The sequence below is a fragment of the Pelodiscus sinensis genome, chromosome 2 (genome assembly GCF_049634645.1).
Source record: "Pelodiscus sinensis isolate JC-2024 chromosome 2, ASM4963464v1, whole genome shotgun sequence".
NCBI lineage: Eukaryota > Metazoa > Chordata > Testudines > Trionychidae > Pelodiscus > Pelodiscus sinensis.
In genome coordinates, this window is record NC_134712.1 from 85,380,405 (window position 1) to 85,392,331 (window position 11,927).

The 11,927-nt window shown below is 45.9% G+C and overlaps 1 protein-coding gene across 9 annotated transcripts in view; it reads right to left on the minus strand.

Moving 5' to 3' along the window:
• Nucleotides 1–8,612, minus strand: part of PPP4R1 (protein phosphatase 4 regulatory subunit 1) — an 87,122-nt gene extending 78,510 nt beyond the window's left edge. For 2 of the 9 annotated variants that reach the window (XM_075920980.1, XM_075920971.1), the window contains exons 1-2: nucleotides 8,273–8,611; nucleotides 8,011–8,055 (exon numbers count right to left, since the gene is read on the minus strand). Coding sequence is in view for 5 of the 9 variants with exons in the window: in XM_075920971.1 (XP_075777086.1) it covers nucleotides 8,011–8,055; nucleotides 8,273–8,279 (52 nt within the window). In the remaining 4 variants the exon portion in view is untranslated. The other 7 variants (XM_075920974.1, XM_075920979.1, XM_075920972.1 and 4 more) reach the window with 7 other exon arrangements.
• Between the last annotated feature and the right edge of the window lie 3,315 nt (nucleotides 8,613–11,927).

Consider the following 11,927-nt stretch of genomic DNA (forward strand, 5'->3'; position numbering starts at 1 on the left):
ATTTTAACCATAGGGGCTTCTTGCGCAAGAAATTCATGTTACCTGTCTACACTGGCCTCTTCTGGAAGAGCTCTTGCACAAGAAGGCTTATTCCTTGTGGGGAGAGGAACAACTCTTCCAGAAGAAGCCAGGTTTACAACGCTGTACTGTAAATGTACTTCTGGAAAAACGCTCGTGCAGTGTAGATAGCTGGCAAGTTTTGCAGAGGTACGGCTGTTCTTCCGCAAGAAGCTGCCAGTGTAGACGTAGCCATAGAGTTCATGATTCTAAGGAATGGTAAAAGGAAGAACAGCAAAATAGAGACAACGGATTTCAGGAAGGCAGATTTTGGTAAAAACTCAAGAGAGCTGGTAGGTAAGGTCCCATGGGAAGCAAGACTAAGAAGAAAATTAACTGAAGAGAGTTGGCAGTTTTTTCAAGGGTGTGATGGGCCAGCAGCGGCCTGCACTGGAACGGGGGCAGGCAGCAGCTCCAGCCCCGGCAGAAAGCCCGGGAGGGGCTGCCCCACTAGCGCGTGGCTGGGACGCTACGTCCGCCGAGCACCAGGCAGTTAGTCCGGACTTGTAAAGTTAAAAAATGGCGACCGGCCGGGAAGATGCAAATCAAGTGAGGGATATTTAAATCCCGGGCTTGATTTGCAACTTTGAATGCCTACATTAGCCTCCCTAGTTCAAACTACGGGGCTAGTGTAGACATACTCATAGTGAATGCTAGTGGAAATGGGGTAGGTTTAGAAGTTAAAATTAAAAAAGAACAAGTTAAAAATTACTTAGAAAAAGTCAGATGTCTGCTAGTCAACAGGGCCTGATGAAATACATCCTAGAATACTCAAAGAGCTAATAGAGGACGTATCTGAGCCTTTTGCTATCATCTTCGAAAAATTATGGAAGTTGGGAGAGATTCCAGAAGACTGGAAATGGGCAAATATAGTGCCCATCAATAAAAAGGGAAATAAGAACAACCCAGGAAACTACAGACAAGCAGTTTAACTTCTGTACCAGGGAAGATAATGGAGCAAGTAATTAAGGAATCCATCTGCGAACATCTGGAAGATAATAAGGAAATAGGTAGCAGTCAGCATAGATTTGTAAAGAACAAATCATGTCAAACCAATCTAATAGCTTTCTTTCATAGGGTATCAAGCCTTGTGGATAAGGGAGAAGCAGTGGTTAGTGCAGGAGTGGGAAACCTTTTTTGGACCAGAGGGCCTCTGACCCACAGAAAAAAAATCAGTCAGGGGCTACTTACAACTGAGAAGCCACTGGCTGACAATGAGAAAAATAATTCCCACATTTCCCTTGCACACCAGAGCCTGGGAGGCGGGGAAGGGGGGCAGGCTAGCAGATTTTGTGCACTCCAGCCCTGTGGGTGGTTGTCGGGGGGCTGGAGCGCCAACATGGGCTCCCCAATGCTGAGCCTTGGGGGCCAGTTCCAGGCAAGCCATGGCCTGGAGGTTCTCCACTATTGAATTAGAGCTACATGTCCAGTGGCAAGTAAAACAATTGAGTCCTACCTGTAGTGAAATTAAACTAAAAAAATAAATTTCCTGGTCTTTGCACACAAACAGCTGCTAAAAGTACCACAGGACTCAAGGATTCCTCGTTAACTCTTCCCCTGCAGTGAAACTAATATAGAAAAGCAAAGAGGCCTCAGTGCAAGCAAGTCCTACTGATACCATGTATACCAAAAAGGGAGTAGGTAAGGGTGAACTCCAATGACTTACCGACATTCGGTGCTTGTATCATGCCAGTTTGTAGTACATGTGTGGTAGCAATGTGACAGCAGTGCTGAAAGCTGATATCACATTGTTATTATGATTTCACACTCAGGATTCTAATTATACATCTTTTCAGAACACACGCATCACGGGCATAGCAATGAACCAGAAAAAGATGGCATGACCATTTTGATTACAGCTTCTTGGATGTGTGCATTGGAAAAAACTGCTTAAGTATGATCTTACAGGGCTTTTTAGCTACTGAGAGGAATAGTTAAATTTATTTCAGTTTACTTATTTAAGCTATTTACTTGCTTTTCAGTACTCTCCTTAGTTCCATTGTCCAAACTAGTCTCTAGATTTCCAAAAACACAAGGCAAATGTTAATTTACATTAAAAAGACACATTATTTATACTGAACTTTGTTTTCCATGACTGTACCAGATGCTGGCTTGAAAACCAAAGAGATGGCAACACTCTACTTATCTAATAGACACACGCAATACAAGTTGCACTACAGGTTGTACCCCCCTTAACCAGGACTCTGTAGTCCAGCAGGACCACAGACATTCCTGGACATGGATTCCAGCTATAAGGAGGTTGGGCCACAGGGCAGGAGCAGAGGGGGATGGGAGAGGTGTGACTCAGCCAGGAGCCCCATGTTGAGAGACGGAGTTCTGGCCTCTGCTGCTGGGCACTAGTGGGGGGCTGGCAGTGGCCACAGAGTCCTAGGAGCCTCAGCAGCCCCAGAGACTCCAGGGCTTGGCTGGAGTCCTAGGCAGGTGCAACACAGGCTGTGTTAGGAGGGTCTTCCCTCATTCAGCAAATCCCTTTGTTCAGGACCTGCCAGGTCCCAAAGGGGCAGGACAAGGGAGGTACAACCTGTAGTGAGAACAAGCCCCTCCAATATACCACCAACTGATGCACAGTTGCCAATTGACTTGATATAGGACTCTTCACAAGATCACAGTCAAACAGGAATTTGACAAGTTCACAAAACAAACACTGTTTCTGCTATCACAAGCTAAAAACCATGATTTACCTGGTCTACACATCGCAAACTGTTTTAAAAATCAAATGTGGACAAAGCTCAAAGATGCCAGTTAGTCCAAGCTGTGATGTGGACACCTATCTACTTTAAACAAAGCTCAGAAGTAACAACTTAGGGTATGTCTAAATTTAAACTACCACTGTGTGTAGTTGCAGCTGTGCTCCTGTAGCACTTCAGCATAGGCACTACTTACAGAGATCAGAGGGGCTCTCCCATCAGCATAAATAATTCAACTCCCAGAAAGATGTAAATAAGACAATGGGTTAATTCTTCCATTGATATAGCACCTTTTTACATGGCATAGCTATGTTTCTCAGGTGTGGATTTTTCACACCCTTGAGATACATAGCTATGTCCCATGGTGCAGGACCAATCCTTATTTTATATAATAGCCAGATGGTAAAACTTTTAGTCATTACTGAGGCTTGATTCAAAACTGGTAACTCAGGAGTGAATGACTCCATTATCTCATTACTAGTATCTTGAGACACTTCCCTTTCATCTAATTATTATTAAAAAACAGACATGCAGACATTAGAATCACATTAGATCTTTTGAAAGGCACCGCCCCATGGCTATTAGCCATACTCTAATCCAGTGTTTCTCAATGATCAGTCAATGGAATGGCATATCTCCCTGAAATTTCATTGACAAAATATAGGAAAGCAGCAAGCCAGTCCTCGGTATCAAAGAAGTTGAGAAACACTGCTCTAAACTTACATCATAGACAAACTATTTGTCCATATATTTTTTAATCAAATGTGCTCTTTGAAGACTACTTTCCCTCTGATATTTTGAATAAGAGTCTGTATTTTTCCCTACATCTATAAGCAATCAGCACTACATCCATTAATCCTAAAGTAACTTTGCTAGTCTCTTTTCGTACTAGAAACATTTCATTTGATTTATATGTCCATTAATGAACTCCCGCAGCAGTCAATTTTCAGTGACAAATCAAAACCAGAATACTTTTAATATCTGATGTGCAGATGTGATGACATAGGGAATATACTAGCTACTTATTGAAATGCAAGATTTTATTTAAGTGGACATATTTTTAAATATTTTAATTCAAGGATTAAAAACATACCTATAAGAAGCTTCAATAAAGACCACAGCATAAATCCTCTACCAAACTATTACCTTAAAGATATTCTGATTTTGATTTACTGTATCTGACAGTGCTTTAACACTGTGGAATCTGATGTACACTAACCTCCACCCTTTCTTCTGCTGTTTCTAACATGACCAACAACAGGTGTGCCAATCATCTTAAATATATCTATTTTTAATTCCATAATCAACTTATGTATCCATATTCAGTGAAATATTACCGTATTATTAATAAAGGTTTCCCAGTTTGGAATAATAATATTTCACACTTGCAGCACATTCTTCTTGAAAGGGCAAAATTAGAGCAACTAATGAGCTATGTGATGTTTAACTGGTCACCTCCTAATTTACACATGTTCCATCATCACGTATGTTCATGTCTCTAAAATCCAACTGAGTTCTTTATAACCTCAAGCACTCTTCATTGCATACTTGCCGCCTTAATAAACTTTTTTTATTGCTCTAATATCAAAGATTTTCAAAAAGTACAGCAGTTTTGTATCCCGGTGACCCAGTCTGAGCTCATTTCAAACAGATATTTATTACACACTGCTACAGCCTTCTATGAAAAACTGTGAACTATAAATTATGCCAGTTTCCTACAAAGATAATAAATTATATTAATATTTTGTCTCACTTATCCTTGCAACAATTGAGCATGTCTAAAAACAAGATTTTTTTTGAAAAACGATATGGCTGCATTCATGTAATAGGCTTCTTAGGACCAAGAAGGTAGGAGTGCATTCTGGGTCTTCCGAAACATGTCTCAGAACCAGTTAGCCTGTTGCTAGAAAAAGGGGCGTTGGAGTATTTTAAATATGAGAACCATGTACAGTATCATAGAGTTAAGACAACTCCAACATATATACAGTTGAACTGGGACAACTTTTACAATCAAAGCTTTCTGTCCTGTTTTGGGTAAACCATTGCAGATTCCAGTTTACGCATACCAGACCATAAGACCTCATCCCCAACGTTACAATTAATTCATAAAAAAGTTTTGTAAATTAACTGGAACAGCTGTTGCTTGCAGCTGTGTTACAAAGCACTACGGGCTCGTCTACACTGGCCCCTTTTCCGGAAGGGGCATGTTAATTTCACCTATCGTAGTAGGGAAATCCGCGGGGGATTTAAATATCCCCCGCGGCATTTAAATAAAAATGTCCGCCGCTTTTTTCCGGCTTTTAAAAAAGCCGGAAAAGAGCGTCTACACTGGCCCCGATCCTCCGGAAAAAGCGCCCTTTGAAGTAGGAATAAGAGCCTCCAGAAAAGGGCGCTTTTTCCGGAGGATCGGGGCCAGTGTAGACGCTCTTTTCCGGCTTTTTTAAAAGCCGGAAAAAAGCGGCGGACATTTTTATTTAAATGCCGCGGGGGATATTTAAATCCCCCGCGGATTTCCCTACTACGATAGGTGAAATTAACATGCCCCTTCCGGAAAAGGGGCCAGTGTAGACGTAGCCTACAAGTTCAAAGAATTGCAATCTACGGTTATCTACAATGCCTTTTAACCAAATGTACACAGTGCAGAGTGCCTGTGTTTTTCCAGGATGCCTCTGGTTAATATCAAGGATAACCCCACTATTCAAGTCAAAGTTACAACTACTGAAACCTACAGAAGTTAGAACTGTAAACGAATTTTAAAATAATCTAATCTAGTCCCCTTGACCATGCACAATTTTTTCCTACATTACATTGTATAGTCTGGTTTCATCAATGGATGTTAAATTGCATTTAATCAGCTAATCGAATAGTTGATGGAATTTACATCAACTACTCAATTAATCAATAAGGGGGGAAACTGCTGAGCCACAGCAGGATTAGCTCCCAGTCCCAAAAACTAACCTCACTGCAGCTCTGCCTTTTAAATGTACTAAGAGCCGCCAGCTGATTTCCAGCTCCCCTTCCCTCCCCACCCCCTGCTACCAGTCCCCCACCCTGCCTCTACGACCCCTGCCCCCTTGCAGAGACGGTACCGGGGAGGGGGAGAACCATTTTTTAAGCCAGCTCCTGCTCTCCCTCTCGGCTGCCTTTCTCTGATATAGGCAGCAAGGGGTTGGGGGAGCCACTAGGCAAGTCACTACTCAACTACCCAATAAGCATACCCTTATAGGGCAGTTGACTAGTCACTTATGTCCCTAGTTTCATCCAGTTTCTTGGTTATTCTCTAACACTGATCCATTGATCTCTACATCAGAACCTCCCTCTTGCTCAGTAAGATCTTGAATATTTTTATTAATTGTCTGAATCTTCCTTCAGAATTCTAAGACAGCTCTTGTCTGATCTTTGAGTCTTCTTTTTAAAGTCAAATCTATAATTTTTTATCTATCTTTGAAAGTATCAGAGAAAAGATTTAAAATGTGTGGCGTAGTTAAGTATATAAATATTCTTCTCTAGCTACCTCTTAAGAGACCTACAATGTCTTATTTAATCTTTGTCCTTTGCAATCAAGAAGGTTGCATTTTTTTTAAAGGGAAAAGAAAATAGCTTAAAACATTTATTAACTATTCACAAGAATATCCCACATTGATTGATATTCCTTTTATACTATCCGAAATCTAGTATTTTAAACTTAATAGTTTGTAATAATTGTTAAGCATTACAAGAGAGACTCTCTCTTGAAAAGTAGTTTAAAATGAAAGAAAAGAAACCAGAACAAAATGCTTAAATGTTGTTACACAAATACTCTACAGCGATTGTAAAACTGCAATTCTACATGAAAGATGAAAAAAAAAACAGAAAAATTTCTACTAACATTTCCATTTCTTAAAAGCTTATTTCCAACCATCTAGGAACCCAATCCTGAAAGCTGATTCTTGTGGGCAGACTCCTGTGACAGTATGGACTCTAAGTCCATGGGTCTCTGCAAAGGGCCATGGGTTTGCCAACAAAGGTTACAGGATTAAAGCCTAAATCTGAAGGATTCTTTTATCCCCACCTTGGAGTTAGCTTGGTTTTAATACTCCCAGCTCTACACTTTAACCAGAGAGTTTTCTAATAGTCATGTACATACTATTTTACTGTTGGTTACGTTTTACATTCCATAACTCACATGTGCAAAAGTCACAGCTGTTCTCATAGCCTTCAAGTCACTGCATTTATTGTTGTTTTAAACAAAAAGGAGCATACAATCCATTATTAATGCTAAATTGCACACTGAGGCTTCTTTTATAGAACTATAACACAAGATTAATTCTCTCTCAGATACTATTATCTTTACCAACACTACCATGGAGGAAAAAGATTTAAGAAAGAAATACATGCAAGTCAGCTCATTTTCCATGTCTCTGGTGCAATGTCACCACCACAAGAAAGTAACACTGCCCTTTGTGTATCTCCTAGGCCCTTTAAAGAGCTTCAGTTTCTACACAGCATCAGTCCTGAAAAATTCTATTCCCACAGCTACCGACCATCACATAAAAGTACCCTAAAACTTTATGCATTGAACACAAAAGCCTAAGAAGCTTAAAAATTTAGCCATCCAATTTGTGGCATATCCAACCAGCAGCTGCAGACATAGCATGACAAACAACCACGCGGCCTTAAAACAAGTGCAACACACAACCTGCCTGCAAATATTGTCCTAAGATAACGCGCCTTTGAGTTTAAAGCGCAACAGGCCAAGAAAGCTCAGGCAGCAGCAGCAGCAACTGTCTCTCCCCACAAGTCATCAGCCCAGCTCCCGCTTGTCCCCGTTCCCCCTTTTCGCCGCCTCCACGCAGACGTGGGCACAGGAAAAGTTTGCCGAGCCCCCCCCCCACACACACACACACACACACACGTGTGGGGAAGGAGCAGCTGAGCATGGCCGCCGCCTCCGCCTCCTCCCACAATGCAACGTGGGCTTTCGCCAATTTCCTCACGGGATCGAGCCCAAGAAGACACCACCCCGCAAAAAAAAAAAGCCCCGCCAACCCCAGCCGGCCCGCCCGCGGGCGCGATGCCACCCGCCCCTGCCCACCGAGGCAGACACCCGCCTCCTTCCCCTCTGCTGCACCCCGGCTTCGGACAAGGCCCCGACACGCCCGGAGCTTCCGGCTGCGGCCAGGGTGATGGCACCGCCCCTGGGCTCGCCACCCCTCAGCCCAGCCCCAGTGGGGGGACCGGCGGCGGCGGCGGCAGCGCTACTCACACGCGTCGAGCTCCTCCGACAGGTCCTCCTGCAGCAGCGACAGATCTAGGGAGAGACACAATGAGCCGCGCCCGCAGCCTCGCCGCGCCCCCGGCCCCTTCCCCGCGCAGGGGCGGGGGCCCGCGCGTCGCCCCACAGCCGCCCCCCCCTCCCCACACGCACGGGGGCCGCGCCCGCAGCAGGGCGCGGGCGGAACAGGGGGCGCTGCCCCGGCCCATGCACAGCTGGGGGAGGGGGGCGCGGGAAGGCGGTTGGTACCTACCCGCCATCTTGCCGACGCCGCCCCCCCCCCCCCCCAAGTGTTGAGGGGAAGCCCCGTGCGGTGCGGGCCCGCTGGCGGCGTCTCCGGTGTCCCCGAGAGAGACTGGCAGGCAGGCGGCGAGCGAGGGAGGGGTCTGAGCCGGACACGCCGCTCCCGCCTCCGCCGGGGAGTCGCACGAGAGCGGCCCTCCCCGCCCCTCGCTCGCTGGCGCTGACTCACTTCGCGGAGCCGCCTCCAGGGCAGCGGCCGGGGCCCGCCCGGCCCTACAGGGGGCAGCCGGGGCGCGGTCCCCGTCCCTGCCCGCTTGGCCTGGCTCCGCGCTCCTTCCCCGCCTGGGCCGGGCACTGCGCCCCGTGCCTCCCCTCTTCCCCCTGCATGCTCGGCCTGGCTGTGTGCCCCTTTCTCCTGCACACTTCCCCCCACAGACACGCACGCTGCACCCTGACGTTTCTTCTCTCTCACCCTGCACACTGGGCCCTGGCACTGTCTTTCCCCCTCCGTGCCTGCTGGGCCTTGGCACATCCTAACCCCATGCACTGGGCCCTGGCACTTTACCTCCTTCCCCTCCCCACATGCACCCTGCACTTCCTCACACCCTGAAAACTGGGCCCTTGGTACTGCCCTCTCAGCCCCACATGCTGGGCCCTGGCATTTCCTTCTCCCAACCCCCCTGCTGCAGCCTGGCTCTTCACCTACTTTCTTCAACCTTTACCCTTGGCTTGCAGCTGCACCTCTTTCCCACAACCCCGTGTGCTCTGTGTCCTCTGCTCCAGCCCCAGACATTAGGCCCTGGTGCAGTGCCCCCTCTCCTGAATCCTGCATGAATCCGGCTTTATCACTGCACTCCCCCCTCAACCCCCACCAAAGCACACTTGGCACTGTATTATTTGGCTCTGACATGAATTTCCCCTAAATTGGCACTGCAGTGTCACTCCCTCTCCACATACTTGGCATTGACGTCTTTTCCACTTGCTTGGCATTGTTACTGCCTCTTTCACCTTCCATGTACATTTGGCACTGGTTTTATTTCTCTGTTGTTTGGCTTTGATACCACTGCCCAGTGGCACTGGCACCACTCCTGTCTTACTTGGCACTCTCTGCTTATACAGAAGCCCCCTCCCTATCAATCTAAACATTTTTCTGGACCTTCACTGTGTCTGCCAATGTCATAATGGTAAAAAAAGGATAATCTAAACTAAGCTCCATATTCCCCAAATGAGCTATGGGTAAACAGAATGCACCTTCATCTACACTACGGCTGCGTCTAGATTGGCATGATTTTCCGGAAATGCTTTTAACGGAAAAGTTTTCTATTAAAAGCATTTTCGGAACAGAGCATCTACATTGGCATGGATGTTTTTCCGCAAAAGCAATTTTTGCAGAAAAGCGTCCGTGCCAATCTAGATGCGCTTTTGCGCAAAAAAGCCCCGATCGCCATTTTAGCCATCAGGGCTTTTTTGCGGAAAACAAATCTGAACTGTCTACACTGGCCCTTTTGCGCAAAAGTTTTGCGCAAAAGGGACTTTTGCCTGAACGGGAGCAGCATAGTATTTCCGCAAGAAGCACTGATTTCTTACAGTAGGAAGTCAGTGCTTTTGCGGAAATTCAAGCGGCCAGTCTAAACAGCTGGCAAGTTTTTCCGGAAAAGCGGTGTATTTTCCAGAAAAACTGGCCAGTCTAGACACAGCCTACTTGTGCCTGCCAAGTGTTGTTTGAAATGAGGAAATCAAAAGTGAATGCTCTAAGCAGAGGTTGCACCATTAGTTTTTAGAATACCAAAGGATGCCCTAGAGGCTGACACAAAAATGCCAGAATTGGGCTCTGTGATGTCATTCCACAAAGAAGCATCTTCCAGAAGTGTGTCAGTGCAGCAAAGAGAGGTTTTGCCGAATCATTCATTCATTCTTTAATCAATGATCTATAGTATTTGGTACACTTTGAGATCATCAATGCTCTTACACTTGGGATCATAGTTAAGGCATCCCAATGTCTTCACTAGGAAATAGATATCTTGTCATTGCAGAAGAGAAACCTCCAATTTAAAAATCTTGTGAAACACTCCATAGGAGTGCTATTTATTGCTATTGTTAGTTTTTCATGAAAAAATACATTTTAAAGTTAAACAAAAGCAATAATTCTTCATTAGTCTGTAACCATTGAGTATAAAGTATGGTTCAGTCCACTAGGATGTAAAATCCCATTTAATTGATTAACCGGTTAACTGTAGTGTTAAACACTACAGTTGACCAAGTAAGGGGGGGGGGGGGGCTGGAGCTTTCCCCTCCCAGCTGCAAGCTACCTGCCCTCCTCCACATTATTTTTAGACCAGTTGTCCAAACAAGGGACCTTTGACAAGATCCCACACCAAGGCTCTTATGCAAAGTAAGCAGTCAAGGAACATCTCATGAATCAGTGAGAGCACCACTAACCAGGCCATTGACTGTATGGTTGGTGGCACTGTGCAGCAGGGTTGGCAGGATCCCTACTGGCTTCTGCACCGTGCAGCTCCTGGAGAGCAGCTGGCATGTCCCATCTCCAGCTCTTATGCCTCAGGGCAGCCAAAGGACTCTGCATGCTGTCTCTGCCCCAACCACCGCCCTCGCAGCTCCCATTGGCCAGGAACCATGGCCAATGGGAGCTGTAGGAGTGGCACTTATGGACAGGTCAGCAAACACTGCAGAGCCACTTGGCAGCACCTTCCACATAGGAGCTGGAGGAGGGACATGTCACTGCTTCCAGGAGCTGTTTGAGGTAAGTTCTGCCTGGAGCCTTCACTCCTGATCCCCAGCCCTCTGCCCCAGCCATAGCCCTGATCCCCCTCTCAGTTGCATATCTTAAGTTGAAATATCTTATTTCAGCTTTTGGCGCTGTCTTCACAGCAGGAAATCCGAGGTAGAGCACTATTTCTCGGACTTCTGTTACTCCTTGTACAATAAGGGTTACAGGAGTCAGAGTAAGAAGTCCTCCAGCTCAACATTATTTCGACATTCTATCAAAATAACTGCTTGTAGTGGAGATACAGACTTTGTTATTTTGGAATAGCTTATTCCAAAATAACGCTGCTGTGTAGATATAGTCATATTGATCTGTCTTTACTTGCAAACACCAGAAAATGCAAGCTCTTAGAAATAGCTAAATTTGAGTCTGGTCTCTAACTTGGGCAGCAAGTATCATGGGCAGGGGAAGGTGCAGCCTTCCCAAATTGCCTCACCTGGCATTGCCCTTGTTCCACTGTACTTTCCCAGGCTCCCTTCCCCAGCCTGCTCTTGAGGTGGCAGAGGCTAGGGAAGGCATGCTGGGGGCTGTACCACACCACCTGTCCTTCAAGCACTGGGACTGGTGGCTTGACCGGAGGTAGGGGGCCTTTCTGTAGGAGTCCATTAGGCACTGCCTCTGGAGCTCTGGGGCCTCATTATCCTCGGCTGGGGGTCAGTGGCCCAACTGAAGGTGGGGTACTAGACTTAGGCAAGCAGTGGCCACACTGGGGGTGGGCCTTGTGCAAAAGGAGTGGGGCTGAGGGATTTACCCACTACTCATGGTCTCTGAGAAACTAAATCTCAGGAAATCTATAAAACCCTAAAACAAAGGCTCTGAATGGAAAGACTCAAATGGAAGACTTCTAGTATATTTCACACATGATGAAAATACATATATG